At 38.1% G+C, this 24986-nt stretch overlaps 3 protein-coding genes across 3 annotated transcripts in view; 2 read left to right on the forward strand and 1 right to left on the reverse strand.

Annotated features, from left to right (window-relative positions):
* LOC145479610 (uncharacterized) overlaps positions 1-24986 on the forward strand; it is a 385465-nt gene that overhangs the window by 214954 nt on the left and 145525 nt on the right. The gene's annotated exons all lie outside the window — the stretch shown is intronic.
* Positions 272-4745, forward strand: LOC145460170 (paired box protein Pax-3-like). The gene is made up of 4 exons (XM_081444907.1): positions 272-400; positions 720-1298; positions 2350-2570; positions 3322-4745. Exons 1-4 carry the CDS (start codon positions 379-381, stop codon positions 3481-3483), a joined length of 984 nt encoding a protein of 327 aa, XP_081301033.1. The 5' UTR covers positions 272-378; the 3' UTR covers positions 3484-4745.
* LOC145460161 (paired box protein Pax-3-B-like) lies at positions 6694-11581 on the reverse strand. The gene is made up of 4 exons (XM_081444898.1): positions 11420-11581; positions 10278-10889; positions 9541-9749; positions 6694-8834 (listed from the first exon to the last, which is right to left on the reverse strand). The coding sequence occupies exons 1-4, from the start codon at positions 11523-11525 to the stop codon at positions 8658-8660; spliced, it is 1104 nt and encodes a 367-aa protein (XP_081301024.1). The 5' UTR covers positions 11526-11581; the 3' UTR covers positions 6694-8657.

Genomic DNA, 24986 nt, shown 5'->3' on the forward strand with positions numbered 1-24986 from the left:
CAGGCCCAGCACGAAACTCCAAAAGACCGAAACAGCATTTGCACGCGATGCTTCGTGATCTAATCTTTTCGTGATTCTTGTAAGTTGTTGCGAAGCATGGTCGCTCAAGGAAAACAGTCATTTTATTTGAACTTCCTGAACTACTAATTGTTCTAAGGTACTGTTTGTTTAATACCTCTTAATACAATATAAGACCAGAACGCTTGACTAAATCCTTTAACTGAATAGATTGTATTGACGCCTACCTGCGTCATCAAGCTGAATATATGGCCTTTAAAAGGAGCTGCACATGATACCAACGGTTATTCTCATATCACACTGTCTTCTGCTTTCGAATCCAAGCTCTGTAATCTTCTGTGCCAAGGATCCGTAAGGACGATGGAAACATTTGCGTTTACAGGTAGCCTGTTTGTTATCTGTCTTGTACGTCCCTTCTTTTATCAAAACGTTTTGTTGAGTGTAGTGTTGTGTTCTCTCGCGTGAATGATTCGTTTTGGCCACGTTTTCCGGATAAATAAACAAGTTGAAGACTGTTGCAATTCTTTTGCACGTGTACTAGAGAAACTGTTTCTTCGCCAGTTTTAACACTAACACGAAAGAATGATATCCTCAAGAGAATTTCTGGTTTAAAGATATATAATTTGGCCGAAATGTAGCAAGTGATACGTTAATAAGAAGCAACGTACTCAGCTGATATGGTTTGTTCCCTTCCAATTAAGGCCAAGGAAAGGTAAATCAGCTTGGTGGAGTTTTCATAAACGGCAGGCCTCTTCCGAAGCTACTGCGATGGAAGATAATTGAATTGGCACAGATGGGCGTGAGGCCATGCGACATCAGCCGTCAGCTCCGAGTTTCCCATGGCTGTGTTAGCAAAATTCTCTGCCGATACCAAGAGACCGGCACTGTTGATCCAGGGATAGTCGGTTTGAACAAGCCCCGAGACGTCACTCCAGAAATTGAAGAGAAAATTGACCATTACCGTAAAGAAAATGGAGGGATTTTTTCCTGGGAGGTTCGTGATCGCCTTTTGAGAGAAAATGTGTGCAGCAAGAGTACCGTGCCATCACTTTGCGCCATCAGCCAAATATTGAAGTCTAAGATTGTGCAAGAAAGTGCAGGAAGAGAAGATGCTTTTATGAAGAAGTGCGATGCTGCTAAGTGGCGAAAGAAGTCCAGTGAAGAGAATTATAAGGAAGGCGATGACGAGGAAGAATCTTATTCCAGTCCAACTATCGTGAAGGAAGAAGATGATCCCCCAAGTCCAACAAATAAAGACGATAGGGAGTCATACTCACCAGGTAATATAACATGTCAACTTCTCAGTACTTTTATGGGCTCATGCGCATATCAAAAATTTACGTATTGGTGCAATATGGTATGTTACAGAATACATGTTACATGTTGAACATACGCGTTATGTAATCTGGACTCTTAAAGTGTAATTACTGTGTATTACTCTTGTCTTTATGGTGGAGTAAGGTAAGCTAAAGGTATGAGCAACATTTCCAATCTCCCCAGCTGTTAAAATAAGAATTTACAAACATCACAATCTACTTATATTATTTCAGTTTTTCCCGTAAGATCAGTTTCATTGAAATCCACATGGAACCATCTTTTAACAGTTGTGAAAATCTATTTACGAAATGTGTTGAATGATTAAATTGCGGAGCTCACCGATGTATAACAAAGCTCTATGTAATTCAAAGTTTATTTTCTGATGAAATAAATATCCAAACCATTAATTGTTATTTGTTGCCGTCATGCCCGCGACCGCACCAAACAGCCTTCATTGTGATATTACTCAGTAATTTTCCATCCAGTTTTTTGTGACGTTCCAACTGAATTTTCAGTCACCTGAAATTTGATCAGCTTTTAAACCGTCATGCTTCAACGCCTGACTGGATTTAAAATGTTGTCTTGTCATAGTTTTTTTGTTTTGATACAAAGAGAATTTTAATTATCAGAAACAAGTGTGCAGGAAAAGGGAAGTGGGTTTACCCGAGCTCAATTGACGTCATCAACTTAGAGCTATTAGAAAACGCAGGAACGCTTTTGAGGGGTGTCACGCGATTTTGTTGTGATGGGAAACTTTGGCCTCTTTTCTTAACTTTCATTATTTTTGTTATTGATTGCAACTTATTTTTATCTTAGCCGTAACGTAAAACATACATAGAATAATTGAATTGAGAATAGTTAACTGGTTTTCGGCAGGTGGGCTGGATGTACCCTGAGGGGGGTAATAATTCACGTTTTTATTCATATACTGTCCGGTGTCATGCAAACTAACTCGTAAAACACGAGCTTCATATGCGATAATTCTTATAGTTCTCCGTGTCCTTTTTCTTTAAGATGCAGAGTTCAAGACCTTGAGTACCTTTTCCCCAAGTTACACGTACAGTAGCTTGGACAATGACTTCTTCATCGCCCGCAAACAGCGTCGTAGTCGCACCAAGTTTACGCATGAGCAAGTTAAGGCTCTAGAGAAGGCCTTTCAGAAAACTCAATATCCTGATGTCTACACCAGAGAGGAATTGGCCCATAGATTGTCACTAACAGAAGCTCGTGTGCAGGTATGTATTAGGAACATACCATAAAAAAAAAAATGGCCTCAGAAGTGGTGCAACTTATATCCTGGGGGTCTGACACGCTGAGCCCACAGCAACCACTAGAGACCAGTCTCTCAAGTTAAGGCGCTGACAATTATCAACAAATACCCTGAGATGTGTGCAACCTTAAAGTATGTCAGCATACTACAATTTGATAAGGAAACGTTTGAGGGGGAACGGGTATCCCTGCCCACTGAGAATTTACGTAGTTTGAAATGTCAGACATCTTCTTTTCCTATTCCAAGATAGGAGTAGGCGGAGAGGGGATTGGGGCGATAAGTCGTCTGACACATCAGACTAGATCTTGCGGTATTTTTATTACACTTCCAGTTATATCTGCACATGTTATCTCCAAAGGAGGAAAAGGGACCCGGAAGGCTTATTTTCAGTCAGTGTGAAAAAACAAATGAACTAGTAATCAAAAACCTTACCATCTTCCCTCAATTTAGTCACCCCTTCCCTTCCCTTCAGATGATCGGGAAAAATAATAAGCTCTTTCCTTCTTAAGCTTCTCCAGCGCCGCTGAGATGTTAGCTTCCAGTGCATCACGTTCTGTCTGTAGTGTGGTTACAATCCGGTTATCTCGCAAGGCCGATTGATGGAAAATGGGCGGGCATGAAGACAACACTACAACTTGGACTTAATTAAAGACAGTTGTAAGCGTTTTCAGTCTTCTGAACAAAGAAATTTATTGCTCTCCTTATTGCCTTCTAAGGTGTGGTTCTCCAACCGAAGGGCTCGCTTAAGGAAGAGGGAAACCCAACAGGAGAAGAGGCAAGCCTCCGCAGCATGTTCATGTCAGCAGCCCGTGCAGTCGATGAGCTATGTACCCTATGTGGTTGTGAATGATGCCATCTACCCTCTTCCGGTTTATTGAGCCATTTTTAGATGGCATATGGAAGTAGAGCCCCGTGATCAAGAACTGCAGTAGCAACACGCGAATCTTTTCTGAGTGGTTTGGTCGTCACGTGTAAAGAGTATTAATCACACGAAATAGGTTACTGAGATACTACCATGCTTAGTTTACCGAAAAACAATTGCGACTGGTGTATACTTTAAATCGTAGACCCATATGCTTAGGACGGTTGAGAAAATTTCTTCTTACACTCATTAATAATTAATTAAGTTTAAACAAAGGAAATTATGACCGTGACAGTGTTTGAATATCTGATCTAAATTAGTATAGATTTTTACGATTTTATTTCGCCATTTTCTCCTTAGTTTTAGTTTCGATTGAGAAGATATATCAAACACTCAAGACAGTGTTTGACCAAATTTCCAAACAGCTCGAAGTTCGTCAAAAATTCTCTGCTACCCGTCGAATTTTCAACTCTCTTCTCGGTGTTTGGAAATGAGGTCAAACGCGGTCTTTCGTGTTTGATATATTACTTCAAGCTTTAGCTAGTTTATCTTTAAACTTGCTCCCAATCTGAAAAACTTGCCAGGCTGGTGTAATTTTTGTAATGTATATGTTTATGGCTGAATTTATGAAAACGGTGTTAAAGAAAAGTGCGTTCTTTTGCACTAGATGAAGTATACACTTTGATTTCACGACTCCTAAAGGCCTAAAAATAAACAAAAAAATGTGGACGAGTGCAAGAGGAAATATAAGAGAATGGAGGAAAAAAAACAAGACTGACATTCCTTTGTATTCTTATGTCGTCTACTTTGGAGTCTTTGGCGAGAAAAAAACGTTTACACCAGGGTGAATTTTGTTTCACTGTTTTCATATATATATAATATAGAAATTATATTGCATAGAATAGTCAAAATGTGACAATTTATGTTAAAAAATCATAAAAATAACTAATGAAAAATCAGAGTAACATATGTTATTATTATTTGAATCAAAGCCTATTTAAATAGATTTTTATACTTAAAAGGTACCTTGGTGCTCAACAGACTTGCAATCTAAAACTTGTAGTTTCTCTTTGTCATACGTTCTTGTACTTATTTTGTGTTTGGCATGTAACTGATTTGCGTTTCATTACCTTTTGGAGATTTTTTCTACAACAGAGATACCATTTGATATGAGAGGTATCATTGTAAATAATGTCAGTCCAGTCAGTAACTTTAACAATTTTAGACAATGCTCAAACATCCTTATGTTTAATTAAAAAACGCATTACAAGCAAAAAGATCTACCTTATCAGGTCCTCTCGAGAGTTTTAAAAAGTCGAAAACGTTGCTTTTATTCCTAATATAACGGAAATCTTCATACTTACTTCAAATAATGCCCGTTCTCCTATTGGCGCATTCAACATATTCACATTTATTTATTTCAGCAAGAACGCTTTCTGGTGACGTAACCATGTAAATTTTAATGAGTAATTAAAGTAATACTGATTTAGTGTTGAGCAAATGGTGTCGTTGGTTATATTCTCTTTGACTGGGAAATGTCTGCAACCTTTCAGTGATATTCTTTCACTGTAATTCAACGTCAGTTTAAAAGCCGAACCTTGAATGAAGTCGATCAGTATCGTGTTTCGAACAACGGATGGAAAATTTCGACGAACTAAAAACGGCTCTCACTTCCTATGCTTAGTCGCGACCCTTACGTGTGTAAAACCACAGCGGAAAAGGCTCTTCATACTTCGCAATATTGCATTGTTTTCGTTTTCAGAGAGGGAAAAAGAAAATATATCCAAGCCAAGCCAAGTCTAGGTCTCCAATGATAATTTATTATCAAGAAACAGGATAAAGGAATTTTTGTTTGTGAATCTTGCAGTGTGAAACCCTAACGGTTATCTTAAACTGAGAACGAAGGCATCTTTGTATCCGATTTACTACATTGCTGTTTGGTTTTGGAAATTTTGCTGTTTATTACAACGCTTCCGATTAACTTCAATAACGAATATTGAATATGCAAGTAGCTTTTAGTTGTACATATTGAAACATGTTTCTATAAGCGACGCAGTATCAAAGACATCTTATCTGGATTGACTCCCGTTAACTTTGTAGCTCAGTAGCCATTCAGCCGCGGAAAAAATCGACAAAAAATCTTTTAACGGGATTGAAGAAGTTCAGGCTCACAGGCTCACCAAAATGTTGATTTCGTTTGTAATTTTGTTAATTTTGTTTATTCAAACTGTGTTCAATTTTGTATGCACCGCGAGCCTAGGTAACGTGTAAACACACTACCACAAAGAGATTTTACGCTTTACGTAGTTTCCTGTTGCAAAACAAAGAACCGTTCAACCTCGACTGAGCATCGATGAACATTTTACTTAAATTTATTGTCACAGAAAAGCAACATTTCGTCGTTTATTCTGTGTCCTATGCCACCATCATATGCTGTATTCAATAATAATACTTTGATATTGATTGGAACTGCTGTTTAGCGCAATTTGCGTGTTTCAAATAAATTAGAGTTACATTGCCGGAGGCAAGTCTGAACAAATCAAGCTTGTAATAAACAAGTTAAAGCTGAGTCAGTGATGGTATATTTGTTTAGGAACTGCCTTGTTTTGAAGTCTGTACAACTATTATTTACGTTTTAGTGTTCATTAACCTGATAATAGTTTGAGTGCGAGACATTTTATAAGGGAATGGTATCAATGACTGAGTGATGACTCTATGCACGTTTCAAGTGACGTCCTGGAATTTTATAAACATCTTAATCAAAACCGTAACGCGCCAAATCTATTGACACAAATCACGTTATCCATACGGCCATTGTGGAGTCTGCTATTGTTCCCAAGAAGAGCGACCATTGTTTTTTTTAAGTGCTTCTCTTTCGCTTCTTTGATCTTCATTCAGTATGACGAACTGCTATGACGCAAACGATACTGGCGAGCGATTTTCGTTCAATATAGCAATCATAACAACGTTGAGAATAGGAAATGCCTAGAGACAGCACATGCCAACGATTTCTTAGCGAAAAATTCTAGTAAGGTGGTTTGTAAGAATCGTGAAACTTACAACGCGTAGAGGCGAAGTTCAGCCATTTCAGGTCAATCTGGAACGACATCTGGCTCATTATTTTAGTTGCAGCTGGCATAACTAAGAGTATATTCCCTTAGGAAAGTTTTAGTATCGTAGAGATCATCGTTATTTTACTACTACAAGCTGTATAGTGTAATGAACCATAAACATGGGTTTTACAGTTATATATCCTGCGATAAGGTCGACGTTTGCGAACTTAACTCTTTACAATGTCACTTGCAGATGTACTTTAATTTGTTGAAACTAGTGTGGCCAGCGGTATAGCTTTGCAAAGTAATTTCAAATTTAATTGTTAACCTTCTTGCCTGATGCAGCCACTGGGCTTTGGTCACTCTTAATAAAATTATTCATCCATCGATTTGATCTCTATGATTTTATCTTAATCACGTTCAGTGCAGTTTAGTCTTCAGAAAGAACTTGGATATTCAATTCAACCGGCGTCGGTTATCCTAACCCAGGTAGCATATTGTTTGTCCTTAAATCGTAGCGGCAAGCTGGCGGCTAGTTTGAGGCTGATATTTGATGAGAGTATTTAATCGTGCTATTTCAGGAAGATTTCTATTAATTTGTGAACGAATTTAGTACAGGGATTAATAACATTACCCACTCTGATAAGCCAACACACAAGTGAACATTTCACATGAATTGTATTATATTAAAAACAGTTCAAGAAAATTCACTTACGAATACTTACGGCCCAATGAATTATCGTCCTGAAACTTTCTTACCTTAGCTAACTTGGACTAATTATCAGTTGACTCTAACGATTTTAAAACATTTTACATTCCCTGTTGTATAATTTCTAAATTACTGTTTCACTCTTACTTAGCAGCGAAAGCGTACGTGCTTGTGTTAGTCTGTGCCCAGCCTTCTCAGGGCGAGGCAACCACTATCAGAACATGTAAAACATAGTCATAATGAACTGTTTTTAAATTTAGCTATCGAGTTAAATATAACACACATTCGCTGGACAAATATTGCCAGCCAGTTGTTGATAGAATAAATCTTTTGGTTGAAAAATATATCATGAAAATTTCTCTCTCCATGTTTGCTTTAGACAAACAATTGGATCTAAATCAATATGATTTTGTGAATCGTAAAGCTACACACACTTCGAACCGTTTCGCCTCACTCTTAGCCAGGCTAATGCGAAAACTATTATACAAGTTCTGACGGAGTTGCTGACTGTTCGTTTTGCATAGTGTTAGTAAGGAGAGCTTGATCACTGAACAATTAATGAAGACAGAGTCTTTTGGCGATTAGAAATGCATATCTTACCCAGTAACTGAGTGAATTTATAAGATAACTTGGATTCGAAGTTAAAAACAGACACCTTTCAATTAAATGAAGTCTCGCTCTGAGTCATCTGCTAAAATGAACATCACGGGAAGGTTATCTAGGGATATGTGGCAGAAACCTAAACTAAAATTTGCCAATGATTAAAGGCAATCTTTGCACAAAATGTGTTGAGACATTACTAAAATTATATTGCGTAAAACTAATTGACGAACAGCTATGGATTTTTTGGCATCGAGATGAGTCGCGTGTACTTCAAAGAGTGTTTAAATGTTTGAGTACTAAAAGATAGAATTAAAAGAACTTTCCTAACAGTATAATTATTATTATTTCTTGTATGTTTCTATTATTTCACGTGGCTTAGTATCTATACTCCGAAATTGTATAAAAGAATTAAAAAAAAAATTAACCTTCACTTGATCCTGCCTTGGGTGGCTGAAGTGGATGCTCTTTTTATAATCTATCTAAATGTTATGTAATAAACTTGTAAACTTGTCATATTCCCCCCATGTCTGCTTCATGGTTAGTTTTCTCAAATAATTTAATGCAAACCTACATTTCTGGAGGTAATCCTCAGCGTGCTTCTTGAACCTATCGTAAACGGCAAGTTCACTTTTTGAAACACTCGTGAAAGTTTCCACATGAAAATGTGAATGAGAAGTCTTTTTACATTTCCTGACAAGTCTGCTTACTGCAATTTTTTTAACACTATTGAAATCTATACAATTAATCATAACTACAAATAAAAATCGCTTTATAAAACCTTATTATGATATATGTATAATATAAATATTTTTCGCTCCAAGGAAGTCAGTAATATGGCACAACATATGCAGCACCATTTGGGAAAAAAATTCGAGTAAAACTTGCTGTAGGTGTAGTTAATGCTGTATAACTATGGACTGCTTTGGACAACTCCCTTGTCTGATTTGTTTCGGTGTAATATTCTTCTTTTCTGAGGCGAGCTCTGCGGTTTGAAAACCAAACCTGAAGTGAAAATGGAACATATGGCATAAGTAATCATTAAAATGAAGTCTTAGAATTTATGTACTGTAAGAATTAAAAAAAAGCAAAACAACAAAGTCGTATTTGAAAATACCATACTGAAATATTACGATGCAATTTCCGACTCCTTTTTTCTTTTCAAAAAACTCTGAAACTAAGTGTTTTATATATTAATTGTCATATGTTGTGGCATTTCTCATTGTACGAATTCACAACTTGCAAACAGCGTTTTTAGTTTCCCTGTGCAGGGTTCAAAATTCATAAGCGTACTGCATTACTTTCAGAATATACGCGGGAAGTTTGCAAAGATAAATCTTTATTACGCCATTGTAGAATCACAGTTTAAAGAAATTATGTTTTGCTGATAAATAACTGTCCCGACTGTTTCACTGTTTTGTAATCGGCGATATTTGCAAAAAGTATACATATGCATATTTACATAAAAACATATATGATATATTTATAAATATATTGACTGACGATGACGTGCAAAATGTTTAAAGTAAATTCTTTTTAGTGGTTACCATAACCCTAAAAGCTATTACAGAATAATGTTTTGTGTTTGCTTTCAGTTGAGAAACATACTTTCATGTACAAAGCTTACGTTATGGCATTGCATTTGCTGGGTCAAAAACGCTTCGTTTACTGTTTACAAAGTTTGTGCGCTGCTTTCCATTTATGAATTTACCTGTACTCTTGCCTCAGACAAGTCCAATCGTTGCGCCAGTTCCTCTCGGGTGTAGACATCCGGGTAATGTGTTTTAGCAAAAGCTTTCTCCAGCTCTTCTACCTGATTCATAGAAAACTTTGTGCGACCACGTCTCGGCTTTCGACTAAAAAATAACTCTTGGTTGCATCTTCCTGAGAAAAGTGCTTGTTTTCCTCTCGTGGTAAATTCTAGAACAGAAAACAGAGGATTCAATGTTGGTAAACAATCGTTCCTATATTGTGGCAGCCGGTCTGAAATCTTTCGGAAGGAGCCGGACGGTGAAAAGTGGGGGTTGATATATTTTACGACTTCCTTTTGTTGATGTATTATAACAGACCGCCCAAACTATTTCTGTCGAGGATATATTGCTTTCTAACGTTCCCACTGCAGGCACGTGCAACCCATGTTATGCTCTGGTTGTTTTGTACTAACAATTCCCGTGAGCAGTTTATAGAACATGACTTGTCAATCAGATATGAAACAATACTGCTAATAAGAAAACGCCTTTGAAATGTTGCAAATCAACAAGTGATATTACTGATTTGACAAAGACAGATGGTAAATTTATCTCTCTTTAATTACCAGATACTAGAAATGCAATATCGTGCCCAGCTTAAAGGACGAGTACCACTCAACTGAAAACTACGGTACTCATAAGGGGATCCTGGCTTAACTATTACAAAATAAAAAATGTAATATAGGTTAAATTGAAGTACCTGGTGCATCATCTTGACTCTCCACTTCATCCTCTTCTTCTTTTCTTTCTTCTTTGCATGATTTTCCCTCCTCCCGCTTTCCCGCCAAATTTAGAATGTTAGATATAGAGAATGGCGCTTCGAATTTTGGAATCTTTATCATCTCTTGTTCCTCCTCGGATTCCGAACATGAGAAGCTTCTTTTCAAGCTCCCTGGAGAACAGTTGGACGATTCAGGATCGCATTTGTCATTCTTGCTTTTTAGTAGCTGGCTTATCGCTTCCATGGATGGTAAATTTGCTTTCACGCATACCCCCTCCAAGAGCAAACGGTCTCGCACTTCCCACGAAAACATATCGGGCTGCTCAGCGACAAACGCTTCTATTCTTTTGGTTATTTCGGGAGTGATTTCGCGGCTTTTTGAAGAAGGGATGGCGCCAGGCTCGATGGAGCCAGTTTCGTAAAATTTGTTAAGGATCTTGCTGACACATCCATGAGAAATGCGTAGCTGTCGGCTAATATCACTTGCTCTTACGCCTAAGCGTGCCAGTTGGATAATTCGGATGCGGAGTGCTTTAGGCAAAGGTTTACCGTTCACAAAAACTCCTCCAAGTTGGTTTACTCGCTCTTGGCCTAAAATACGATAAAAAAATATCAGAACCAATTAAATACAAATAAACTGCATCAAAACCCATTGAAACTACTGGTAATTTTAAAACTTTCTCCCCTTAAGGCTTTAACCCCTTTATTGTTATGTCTGACTCGAAGGGCGCAATCTTGTCTCAACTAGATATTCCTCAGTGATCAAATACGAATTTTAATCGCAAAGGTTTCGTAAAATCAACAATGACTGTGAACAGTTATAATTTCGTTTCCAAGATTTATTTTTGCTAGTATTTCTCTTTTTAATCCCTGCCATTTCATGGAATGTATGGTTTGTAAACAAGAAAACTGTAGCAATTTTAATATGACAGACAAAAGATTTGAATGTTTAACAAGCAAAAGAATCTATCCACACAACACGTAGGATACTCTCTGACAGAGCGATTATCGATGTATTTCTTCGGTAAAACCCTGAAAAAGTCTGTTAAATCATGAGATAATTTGCCTTCACGTGAGCACTAAGTTGTTTATAGCGAAGCACAGCATAATTGAAAATTTACCTGGAAATAACAGAGCATCCATAGCTGAGAAGAATTTTTCTCTCCGGTATGCAGTGTTGTCTGCTGAAGGAAGTTGCTGATGTGTTCTCCAGTGATATTTGTTCATAAATGACCGTTTACCATCGAATAAGAGTGTTATAAAGAATGCATTCCTAACGTAAACAAAGGTGAAGCGTTTGAAATTTGATTATGTCCACCTGACTGCTGATTAAATCTGCAAATTTATTGAATTATTATTGTCTAAGGTGCACTGGACCTCAACGAGGTTTTGCATATTCACGTGATTAATATTCATTTGACGTATGTCACACGTCACTAACTAATTACCGATCAAGCAGCCAGCTGTTGTTTGCCTTATTAGTCGATTTTTTTGAGTTTGTTTTGTTTTGTTGTAGTAACAAGTAGAATTTCTTTGTGTGGAAGAACGAAAAGCGCATTTTTTTACCTTGTTATGGACAAATACTCTAGAAAGAAAATATTCGAACACTTCTAACGGCGGAAAAGTAATTATTAAATACTTTTTGTAAAATGTTTTTGGTTCAAAATATAGTTATTTGTTCTCGTTGGTAACATAAAGAAAGGTACACAAACATATTGATATGGGTCTTACCCTTGAGGTTGGAATTATTTTTGGTCTTCAGCCGAAAATACTCTCAGTAGATGTGTGATCCATATCGACGTCATCGACACTAGTCCAAGTCATTTTCATTTTTTACCGGCCACAAATTCTACTGACAATTTATGCATTGGTTTTGTTTGCAAAGGAATAACTCAGAGGATTTGCTTTGATTACAATAACACAGATGAAAGTGATCCGATCTGTTATTGCATATCCAGTAGTTTGGTTATTTCAATGTTTAAGATAAAAGCAGTAAGAAAGGCAAGCTTTTTGTCGTAAATAAACTCAAATTTGTCAGACGACTGGTATTCCTCTACGAAAGAGTAAGATTAAATGTGGCCTTGTCTACCCTTAAAAGCGCAACGTTAGCTTCCAAATATTTCACACTGCCTAGATTTCGTTTGGGATAAGAACGCAACGAAGTCAGAAAGTGTCAGCAAAAATAAGTTTAAAGTCGCTATTTTGCATGTTAAATGTCAGCACCTGGTAGCAAATTGACTTCCCGTCCTACACAACATGAACAACCATCACCAAAACAAAAGTAAAAATAATACAGTTATTATCCGAACCAATTTTCTGTGGTTTCAAACTACACGACAAAAGACTGAAAAGAAATCAGTAAAACTAGTATCGATTTTACCAAGGTACAGCATACCACTACATTTTATTTTCAAAAACTTCAAGGAATGCTGGCACATCGAAAATTGATGTAACGCTCTGCTAGTGGTATAACTTTAAGTCGCCCACGCAAAATTATAACAGAAAATTCAAGAAGGTACTTAACTACAATCAGAAGTATTTCAGTTATAAATAATCCGTGTTCAGAAAACTGAGTCAATCACCGTATAACCAAATTTGAGACCGTTAAGACGTCTAACTAATTATTATTTCTGTTATACTTACAACTGAAATACTCAATTCAGTGCCGAGTTGAGCATTTAGCAGGTCCGTTTGTATGTGCTGAGAAGATGAGAAAGCCATTTCAACGTGAAAATACTGATACGGCTGACATGAATGGTTATTTGTGCTCAAAGAGATTGAGCGACACTAACGCAACATTCTGCAAATTATGTACTAATTTAGACATCGGATTTAAGCGTAGGTTGAGTCTTACTATCAATTTAACTTCTTATATTAACTAAATTTTGTGATTCATAGGCAAGAGTTGAGTATAAGAGAAATCGGGAGTAATTCAGTCATCATATTTTAATATGAACATCGAGGCATGTCAATAATATGTTAATAATCGCATGGCTTGTGACCATTTTGTTACTGGCATAATTTTAGAGTTAACAGCGAAGGGAAGGAAAATAGCTCTGCAATAAAACGTCGTACAACATGGGGTCTTCTCGGGGTTAGAAAACAACAACGGGACATGCAGGAATGAAGCGGATATTAGGGAGCTGTTAATAAGAAACAAAGAAAGTTGATTTAGCGCGCCATGAGGTCTAAAGATGTGAATGATAACATTCTTTTGGGCAATTTGTTTGGTTCGACTTTGACTGAATATCCTACTATCAATTTTCAGCATTATGAATGTTATTTTGATAGTTTTTTTTTTCGTTTGCACCTGCGTAGGCTGATCAAACAGTCAGCCTCGGCTTGTTGTTGCGGGTTTCTGTCCGTGTCTTTACCTATACTCGTGGTATCTGTAAGGGTGAAGAAAGGTAAGGCCGTTTAATATATTCCTTCTAAAGGTCGTAGTGCAAATAAGTCGATACTCACACTAAAACGTTGACAAGAGCTTAATGAACATCATACATTTTGATAAATCGAAATTTTTTATTTGATCCATGTCGCTGAGGCAGCATGACTCAGTTCATTCAGTTTTCAGTGAACTAGAACGTAAACTCTCGACAAATTATTCAGTTCCGTTTTCTTGGTTTTTTTATTAGATTGGCTTCAGAAACGTATTTCATACATTCGTGATGTACCATGAAGAAACTAAACCCTGACGGCAGCAAGAATTCCTTTTGTAAAGGCCTAGATCGTTTTCAGTCATCTACGCGTTGTGGTTTGGCTTTGAGTTAGCTGTAGTATCAGTGGTGTAGTATCATTGTTTCTGGCTTTGTTATCGTTGCTGCGATATATTCGGAATTGATTGAACCACGTTACGTTACCTCAGGGAAAAGATCACAAAGTTTTGCTGCAGTCACTTTTTAATTTCTCTGCATTAGTTATCCGGACTACAAGTCTTCAGAACTATTTGTTTCAGTACAGGAATGTTTCACAGTATTCAAATTGTTTTTGGTCTAGTCGTAGTTCATCACCCCTTCAATGCAATAACAAACTTTCAGAAAAAAATGAGGTTCCTTATGCCTTCCTTTGAGCTCTTCCAGTGCTTACACCAAGTGTCTTGTTCGTACGGGATGTCATAAATAAGATGTAAATGATCCCTAATATTTTAAGAGCAGCGTGAAATATTGCTAAGGTCTCCGAGAATGTACTCAGCAATTATGGAAATCCCAGCATTGAACTCGATTAGAAAATTCATTTTTTTGGAACAGTCATGATGTACTGTTCCTTCGCCGGACAGCTTAACATCGGTTGACTAATTTTCAGCACTCAATATTCGCACTGAGTTAGGGATGTTTGCTCCAAAGTAGGGGTATCGAATGGTCCCATTCAGTTTAAAAGTGTTCGCAAATTTGGCCTTTGCTCGAATTGCTCGCAAAAATTAGATGAGTGCTCGCTTGCTCGTGCTCGCAAAAATTCGGAACTGCTCGCATGTTCTGATTCTCGTTAAAATTCTCTGCCTTGTAGCGGAAGCATAATTCGCATCTTGGAAACAAACATTGACGCTGAAAACAATGTTTCCCGTATGCCAAAACTGGGAAACGTCGGAGAAACATGCACGCCGTATTCCCAAAGTCTTCTGATAGATAGATTTTCTTTATTTTTTGCGAAAAGTAGGAAAGCGGTAGAGAAAGGGATCTTTCAAATGAAAAATAGGGATAAGGAACGTTAAGATCGACGCAAAGTTGTAGTAATGGCCTAGCACTGTTATTATGCAGTTCATTTTACTAAATGGCGCTCGCTCATGCATGACCCGGCCTGATGCATGACATGGCGGGTGGAATGCGTGCGTAGTAAGGATACGCACAAACAATTAGCGCGTCACCGTCTCCTACCAGAAATGGCTTTCTCTTTTCTTTTAATTTCTTTCATCGACGAACATGATGTTCTGGATTGTTTTGCAATCTTAAATCAACTAAATTCACGTTTATGGGGTATGTCACATGTAATTTCTTAAAACGGTATGCCGTACCGTATAGAGCGTATGCACTCGCGTGTCTAGCAGCCATGCAAATTTATTGGAACAAAAGGAAGTGTTTACATAAGAAAAGAGTTAAGAAGGTACTCCCGCGGGATTGGTTTGGTACACCAACATGGCCGCCGTTTCATTGTTTTGGAACACCAATATGGTTACCATGACGTCATGTGCATACGCTCCATACTGTTCAAAAATACTGTAGTTGTAGTCAGGCATAGTAATAAAATCTTAAAAATTGTTGTCACTGACTTAAAAATCTTAAAAATAGACGTTTCGGCTAAAATACTATAACCTTCTTCAGTGATGAAATGAATGTTAACGGCGTCTAAATGTAAATGAGATGTTTATAAGAATGTGAGGAACTCGCTAGGGATTAATTTAGCATTTTGTAAATGTCTGGAATATGCGCGTGGTCATTAATTGAGTTCGGTTCGAGAATGGAATGCCACGCTTCCAAGAACAATCTACGCGACCACAAGGGACAGCGGTCTATGACCTTGACATTATTAAAATCAAATTCGTGGTTGTTTTTCATACAGTGTTGCGCCAAAAGAGAGTTCTTGTCACATGCGAGGACGGCTCTTTTATGTTCTTTTGTTCTGGATCTCAGTGCTCTGGATGTTTGAACGATGTAAAGTTTTTCACAGTTTTTACAATTGATTTTATACACGACACCAGTTGACAGGTCCTGATCGAATTTGTCCTTCAGTTTCTTCAGGATCGAACCAACCGTTTTGACGGGTTTATGAGCAACATTTACGTCAAATTGTCCCAAAGTTCTTGCAATTTTTTCAGAGATTCCTTGAAAATATGGCAAAGTAACAAAGCCTCTGTGGCTTTGAGGCTGATTATTTTGGGGCTGATTTAATGCTTTAGGTGGTTTTGTTCTTTGGCAGCTTTTTAAGAATTGGTCCGTGTAACCACTGGTTTTGAGTGCGTCCACCAGGTGTTGTACTTCGGACTTTTTGTCTTCGTCAGTCGACGGAATATTCTTTGCTCTGTCAAGAAGGGTTCTGGCCACTGAGCGTTTGTGTTGCAAAGGGTGGTGAGAGTTGAAATGGAGATACTTGTCGGTATGGGTTGCTTTTCTGTAAACACTGGGTTTAATTGATCCATCAGTATTTCTAGTTGTCTTCGTGTCGAGGAATGCGATGGATCTATCACTCTCTTCTTCGACTGTGAATTTGATGTGCTGGTTGATCGAGTTAAGATGGAAGTGAAATTGAGTGAGATGCTCAAGGGCGAGGCAAACATGGCTATCGTCAACATATCTGTACCACCACTTAGGGGGGTGAGGTGCAGTATTTAACGCTCTCTCTTCGACGTGTTCCATCACCAAGTTTGCCAAGATGGCGCTTACAGGAGAACCCATGGGACAGCCGAATATTTGTTTGTAGAAAACGCCACCAAAGACAAAGTAGCTGTTGTCTCTCTTTTGTCGCAACACTGTATGAAAAACAACCACGAATTTGATTTTAATAATGTCAAGGTCATAGACCGCTGTCCCTTGTGGTCGCGTAGATTGTTCTTGGAAGCGTGGCATTCCATTCTCGAACCGAACTCAATTAATGACCACGCGCATATTCCAGACATTTACAAAATGCTAAATTAATCCCTAGCGAGTTCCTCACATTCTTATAAACATCTCATTTACATTTAGACGCCGTTAACATTCATTTCATCACTGAAGAAGGTTATAGTATTTTAGCCGAAACGTCTATTTTTAAGATTTTTAAGTCAGTGACAACAATTTTTAAGATTTTTGCTCCATACTGTTGAAACTCGACTAGCTGAGCCGAGCGCTAGCCCGCTGACCTATTCTATTTGAACTCTCGTCTGTTCTAAGTTCGCTAATAACTAAAGCAATACATATTGCGGGCTTTTTGAGAAAGTTTACCCGAAAAGGCATGTCCTAAGTAATATATCAAACACTAAAGACCGTGGTTGACCACATTTCGAAACACCGAGAAGAGAGTTGAAAATACGACGGTATAGCGGAATATTCTTGAGGAACTTCGAGGTGTTTTGAAAGGTGGTCAAACACGGTCTTTCGTGTTTGATATCTCTTCTCAATTGAAAGTAAAACTATTGAGAAAACGGAAAAATAGAATCGTAAATATCGATACTAATTAAGATCACATATCGAAACACCGCCTCGGCCATGCATGATTTCCTTTGTTAAACTTTATGAATCTTTAATGAGTTTGAGAAATCTTATTCCTGCACTCCTAGTTGAATTTCTTTTGCCTTTAGTCATCGTGCAGGTTAATGTTTTCAGAGGATTGAAAAAAAAATCCGGTAAAATAAGTAAAAAAACAATTCAATTTTAGTAATTAGGTGACCCACGTCGTCAGCACTCTTGCCAGTGAAAGTGGTTCTTATTTGGACTCGTGTTTACAAAGTGGTAGGGAGAGTTGAAGTCTGAAGTTTTCGAGGGGCTTGTATCTTTTGGGAATGCATAACTTCTGTCCTTTACGTTGTGCATTAAGTGATTATGATCTTTGGTAACAACTCGACGCCTTCCCTTTGCTCGTCGATTAGCAAACCAAACCTGTAAATATACAAGAAGGAAACGCTTTAGAGCGAAAAAACTAAAAATCATTTTACACTGAATACGAAAACAATCTGTGAGGTGACGTTGATGTAATTGGAACTGCTGTTACCTGGATTCTAGATTCGTCAATGGCCAATTTGCAAGCTAGTTGTATTCTTCGCTGTATTCCAGGGTAGGGATTTTTCTGGAACTCCTTTTCAAGCTCAAGGCTCTGTACACGGTTAAACTTGGTTCGTTCTCTTCGTTGAGGTCGAGGATGACCCTCTTCCGAATACATATCTCTAGCGAGCGGTGGCGAGCTTCTGTTGCTACGGGAGTCTTGTTCATCAAAACGGTCTGGAACCGGAAGAGATCGGCTTCCTGTCAAAAGATCGCGGTACAACGGTTGATAAATTAGGAGGTTGTAAGTTGAACCAAGATTGAGAGAATCAGTTTTCAAGTTATATTACGAAATTATACTAACAACTTACAGCAACACATATAGAAGAATGAATTACTAATAATTACACGACAAAAAGCCTCCTGTAGTTGTCGGTCAGCTATCTTCGGATACTTAGTTACCTAGCTGTCAGCTGTAGATCCTCTTTTGAACAACCATCTAATTAATATTTCAATCCCACCAAATGTTGAGCCGGGCGTTGAACAATATACTGCTTTTGTGACTAACAAATGTGAACTATAGGTTTTCGTACTGTTTCGCGTGTATAACTGTTAAAGGGGTTGCCTAACTCAGACAAGGCTGAACATACTCGTAGCATAAAGGCCTTTGTTTTGTTTTATTTTAGTTTATGAATTTGTCACTTATTAATTTGTTTTAACGTAATAACTAATAGTGATTGCTACATTTTATTTAATCTATTTGTTCAGTTTAGGTTTTCAATAGAGTTAATTCCTCAATAAAAAGGACACAAACAATCCACTTGACCAATCAAAGCTCGAAGAAATACATGTAGATGACACGAATCTCAGGAAAATTGAAAACCGCTCTAGATGTTAGTTAATGTGTTCAACATGCGACACTTGTACATTTAAATGTAAGCCTTGTCTAGCTATAGATTTCGCTATTTGATCATTGGACGTTTTCATGAATCTTTTTCGTTTACTGTTCAGTAAATCTGAGGAAACAAGAAACTAACTTTAATTTTTTTTTACCTGGATCAAGTGATTGTTTTGTGCACTGCGGTTTCTTGGGTTGTTGGTGATTGTCTTCATCGCTTTTAATATTTAATATACTTGCGATAGAAAATGGTGAAGAATGATTTGTGCTTTTGCATTCATTAAGTCGTTTTGTGGCAAATTCTTTCTTTTCAGCTGCTTCGTTGATAATTTTGCTTTTGACTAGGCGACTTATGGAGCTAAGAGATGGGACCTCGTCCACACTGCAAACATTGTCTCGTATTAGGTGCTCTCTCAGCTCCCAACAAAATGCCCCCGGGTCCGCTCTTCTATACTGATCAATTTTTTTCTCGATCTCAGAAGTGATGACCCTCGGTCGTCCCGCATTTTGCACAGGATCCAGATTTCCAGTTTCTTGATACTTGGACAGCAGTTTGCTGATACAACCATGCGTGACCTTGAGTTGCCGGCTGATATCACACTGACGAAGTCCAAGACACGAAAGATTGATAATGCGTGACCGCAGCTCACGGGAAAGCGGTTTTCCGCTGACGTACATGCCTCCCAGTTGGTTACGTCTGCCATCACCTGCGTTAAATACGTTAGATATACTTAAGTGTTTTTTACCTGGCACTTTCTGGACTCATTAACTCAAGCAAAGGTCGAAAACTAAATATCTCGAATAAATTCTGAATGAAATTATTATCAGTCACAATATATTTGTACTTAGTTATAGTTTCTTGCCAATTGGCAGACTCGACCACAAAACTCATAGATATTACCCTAAGGAAAGCCGGTCTCTTTCAAGTAGATATCACGATTTCAGATTAGTAATTTGTTATAGCCAGTCATCAAAGCTGAGTCATTTACGCATGCGCGAGCTTTCAAACACGAGTTTGGAAAAGTGTGGCAGAACATTTCAATCTCAGTTGAGCTACTTAGTGCATCTTGACCATTAATTCATAACTTTCTTAGGTATCTACGTTCAGTTAGCCATACGGTACAACATTGTGGTTATTTAACGAATAGTGGCCCCTAAATCGTTACGAACTGAACTGAAAAGTCTGCAGTCACTTAGCTTTCAAATAGCACTGCGAAGTTGAAAGATAAATGCATCGTGTTGCAATTCGGCGGTTAGTAGAGTAAAATACGGCGTGATGTTTTGCTTATTTAACGTGCATGTATCGCGACCTCTAAATCGTTACGTACTGCGGAATCTGCATTCACTTAGCTTTAAAAGGGCGTATTTTTAGGCTATTTGGCGCATGAATCGTTATGTAGTGTGAAATTTGCATTAACATGACTGTCACTGGTAGCATTTAACTTAGAAATCCGCGGGAATATACTAGAGAACAAAATTACTTCCACGAGACAAGTAAAAGCAAAGTCTGCTTACGAGCCAAGTGGCTCATCAGGGAGCTTATCCCGGTTTCTGTAGCATGAAGCGGCTAGGAGTAATTCTACTCCCCCCTGGATGGGATACTAGTCCATCGCAGGGTTACCCCCAACATTAAGTACCCATTTGTAAACCTGGGTGGAGAGAGGCATTGTGGGAGTAAAGTGTCTTGTCCAAGAACACAACACAATGTCCCCGGCCAGGGCTCAAACCCGGACCGCTCGACCCAGAGACGAGCGCACTAACCATGAGGCCGCCTCGCCTCCCACACGAGACAACTGGTGAATTTATGAACTTGTCTTGATCGCGCTATGACCCGACGGGCCGGGAATACCGCACGAGTTATGTTATTTAACGCAAAAACTGACACCAAAATATTCAGTTCTTTTTTAAAAATCTGCTCTCACTTAGCTATGAAATAACACTGACGTTACGGTTAAACATTTCATCTAAAAACAAATGCTTTAGTCGATTTGAAAAAGTATCTTACACATGCGCAGCCGGCGACGGTGTTGTTGTTTTGTTTGTTGGTTTTGTCACGACTCTCAAGACTGGCGTTCTTCCTCTCCTCGTCAAAAACAGAATTTAGTAATGATTCAAGTTTTGTTTTAGGAAGAAAAAACGTAACTGGTGAGATATAGGCTAGCCGTGCTTGTTTTGACTATTAAAACTACGGGTGTACTTTACATTGTTTTCAATATTGTATTTCTATTGTCATTTCTATTATGATTGCATTAATTGTAACTTATTTTGAAAAGTTATCGGGCATGTGCTAAAACCCAGACGGTGGATTCTGAACGATAGACGATGGACGATGGACGATGGACGATGGACGATGGACGATGGACGATGGACGATGGACGATGGACGATGGACGATGGACGATGGACGATGGACGATGGACGATATCTCTGACATTCATTTATTTGTCATTTAAATTGTCACACAATCTTGTCACGCGATGTTAAACTATTGAACAGCGAATATTCATGCCCTCCCCCCTCCCCTCCCCCGAGCAAAAATATAATTTATTTGGACTGGACAAATTATCACGAAGTTCTGATCGCGGATTTTTCGTCACGCAATGTCACCGATTCAATTATTTCTCTCAGCCAAAGTACATATACATGTACAAATTTTCCACACAATCTTTTGCTTTTGTCACGCGATGTCACCATGGAGTTTTGAAATATTGAACAGCAAAAATTCATGCCCTCCCCCTTCCCCAGCAAAAGTCTAACTCTTAAGGAATGAACAAATTATCACGAACTTCTGATCGCGGATTTTTCGTCACGCAAAGTCACACATTCATTTATTTCTCTCGGATAAAGTACATGTATAATGATAACAATGGGGTGACAGGCCTACACAACTCCTATCCACGTGTAATAGCCGCTTTGAGAGTTTTGCTCGAGCTAGTATATCTTTGAGGATCTGCCCCTTTTGTATGGTACGATAGGGGGATCTTTGAATATTTCACTAAGCAATAATCCTGTTTTTAGGAGGACATTTCACCAGAGTAGAGCCGTTAGAGAGGTCATAGGTCTGCGTGGTTTCTGCTGTTATCCGCGTGTAATTTGTAGCGTTTGACACCTCTGTTTTTTGCCACGTGCTAGTTTTCTTGGCTCATTTGTACTGCAAGATATGTTTTAAGCTCTCCAAAGATTAGCTCTGCAGGAACAAAGATTGAAATATTCCGTGACCGGGCCCGGGCCCGGCTGTTTGATTTACTGTTGCAAGTTATGCTGCTTGTTAACACGGGTGTCATATTTATCTTTGTCCGGCTTCGCCAGAAATAGCTGTAGCTTTCCTTGTTGAAAGCTATGAGTATGTCTTAGAGAAATGAGAGAAATAAATGTCTGAGAGAAATAAATGTCAGAGATATTGTCCATCGTCCATCGTCCTTAATTCGTCCATCGTCTATCGTCTATCGTCCAGAATCCACCGTCTGGGTTTTAGTACATGCCAAGTTATCGCTTACATAAACTTTTAAACGGTGTCGATTTCACATTTGGTTACATGACTAGAAATAAACGTTAGGGAAGATTGCCAATGCTTTCTTTCTTTCGGAATAAACCCAGCTCCCTCGGGAACCAGTCTTTCGAACTTGCCTAGTCCACAATCGCACATTTAGAACATACTTTGGTTGAGTTATTTCATAATTGCATTGTGCAACTTTTGACAACGTTGAAGACAGACCACATTTTTAAAGTATCTTTTAGAGTATTTTAAAAGTGGAGCTTTGGTTTATTTATATCGGCAGAAATATTCTTAAAAATACTAGACAGATCTCTTCATGCTGGAGTTTCCTAACGCTTAAACATTCGTTTCTTTGAACATTCAGTTATGGTTTGTAGCCAGGCGCTATAACGCTAATGTTGCTCATAATATGTTTGTGGGCACCGTGTATTCTTCTTGAATGAGGGGTAGCAAGCGCCGGTGCAACATTTATTGACCATTGTTAAGAGTCCAAAAGACAAACTTTTGAGTGTACGTGTCAGTTGATAATCAAGTTTAAGCAAGGTCCTCAAAATAAACAATGTTTGAAGCTAGTTAACTTTATCAATTTTCAGTTGCTATTTGAGACGAATTGCAGCAGATCGGATATGTCCGCAAGCGAATAAGTGAAAAGTAAATTTATCCTAGAAATCATCCATCGTCTTCTGCAAATTTTTAAACTCGTAAGGGAGTTTATTTTCCAAATTCACCTACACTGAAAACGTAATGAAAAGTAAGAAGACATTACCAGCTGGCTGAAAACCTTCCATGTCCTGAAGGTTGGAATGGTTTGCTGAAGTTCTTGTGTTCTCTGTTGACGAATGAAAGAATTTCTCGATGTTTCACCAGCTTGTGTCTTTAATTACCGCGTGCGCCGGTTCATTTCTTATAGCCGACACATCCTGCCCAACAATAGGAGCACCTCGCTATTGTTTACGGCCCCTGTAGAGGAACGTGCGCCAACCACCCAAAATAGAGAACAATTGATACATAACAAGGGAAGCGATTACTGAACCATTCAAGCATAAGTACGGCCACTTTCTCTCTGATTCTGGGAGCTCCTACACCTTTCCACCAAATGTATATTTTTATTTCTAAATTTTATTTTGCTTACATCAGGTGAGTAGAAGGTTTTTCACGGCCCTGGGGTGACACTTATCACACTAGCATATTTCATTATCAGACGAAAATAAACGAGAAATGAAACGTCTTGCAGTACATGGTACCATCATTATCAAGAAAGAAAGGTCCATGTGTTTATTAATAAAGTTAAAGATAAAAGGATATATGCACGATAACTGAAAAATAGTGTTTGGATACGAGAAGTTCAACCTGTGATCATAACAAAGAGCATTATCTTCGCTTTTATTCAAAGAATCGCTTAAGTAATTTAAATGTTTCTTAATTGCTTTACCGTAATCGAGTTCCATGGTTCAATTATAGACAAAACAATGTTAGAAAGAATCAGATTTTACTTATTTCGCCGAAAGGTGGAAATTTTGAAGGAAGTTGTTTAGGCGGATAAACTTTTACTGAGGCTAACGGTTAAATATTATTATATTCAATCGTTTCTGAACAGAATAAAAATAAAACAATGGTGTTTTGAGATGTATTTTCTGTTTTGTCATGCATTCGACAGGTGTCTCTTTTTCGCAGTAACTGTAAAACGTGATATGAACAGTTAGCCAAATATTCTAATACCGATACATGTAGGACGCTTTCTTAAAAATAAAATCAACTCCTGGCAAAGCCTGTTGATTTTCTACTGTCCGGCAAGTTCTCAAACAAGTTCAAGCCAATTTTTTAAGTGGAAAAGACAAAATACTAAACTGCAAAGCAAACACGAGTTTGACAGAACGGAAAGCGAACTTCAAAGGCGTAGAGACAGTTAATTTGTCGAAGCAGGTGGGATTTCAACCTAATTCAATTCGGTATCCTTTGGAGTGCATTTTAAACATTCATGTGATCGTGTCTTTCGAATTTTCCAGTGAAGTAGCACTTGACACTTGACAGTATTCTTCCTCAAATGATCTTCTTTGTCAGTTTCGTACAAACAGTCACCTGGCCCTTCAGTTTTTTCTTTCATGAGGAAGAATTAGCTAACGACACATTTGTCAATACATCAGTAACAAAACAGAGAGTCACTATGCACCGACATTTCTGGCTGGTGCACCCTTTTAAGGGTTGGCATAAAAAATTCACTCACTCTACTCCTAACTATGAACAAAAAAAATTTATTAGCTAAAAAAATAAAAGACTTTCTCTCTAAATGATTGTGCGCTTTTTGCCACTGACTTCATATATTCGAGCAGTTCTTATCATAGGTGAAGTTGCTGACCTCATTTCGCTACTAAGTACTCACAAGTAGCAGTCCAAAAATGGACTTTTTAAATCGCCTGGACAAATCGACAAACTCTATTTGGGAAAATAGTAAACAGGAAAAGTAAAATTCCCGTGTAGGCACAGAAAGGGCTACTTTGGTCGAGTGTAAATTACCGAAGCACAACTGATAAGCGTGAGCTTGTGGTTTGCTTTTTAACGATGGTCAAATAAAATCTAGCAACAGGTGACAACATAACTCCTACTGCCTTAAGAACAGGTTTCACACCG

The sequence above is a fragment of the Orbicella franksi genome, chromosome 1 (assembly GCF_964199315.1).
Source record: "Orbicella franksi chromosome 1, jaOrbFran1.1, whole genome shotgun sequence".
Classification (NCBI taxonomy): domain Eukaryota; kingdom Metazoa; phylum Cnidaria; class Anthozoa; order Scleractinia; family Merulinidae; genus Orbicella; species Orbicella franksi.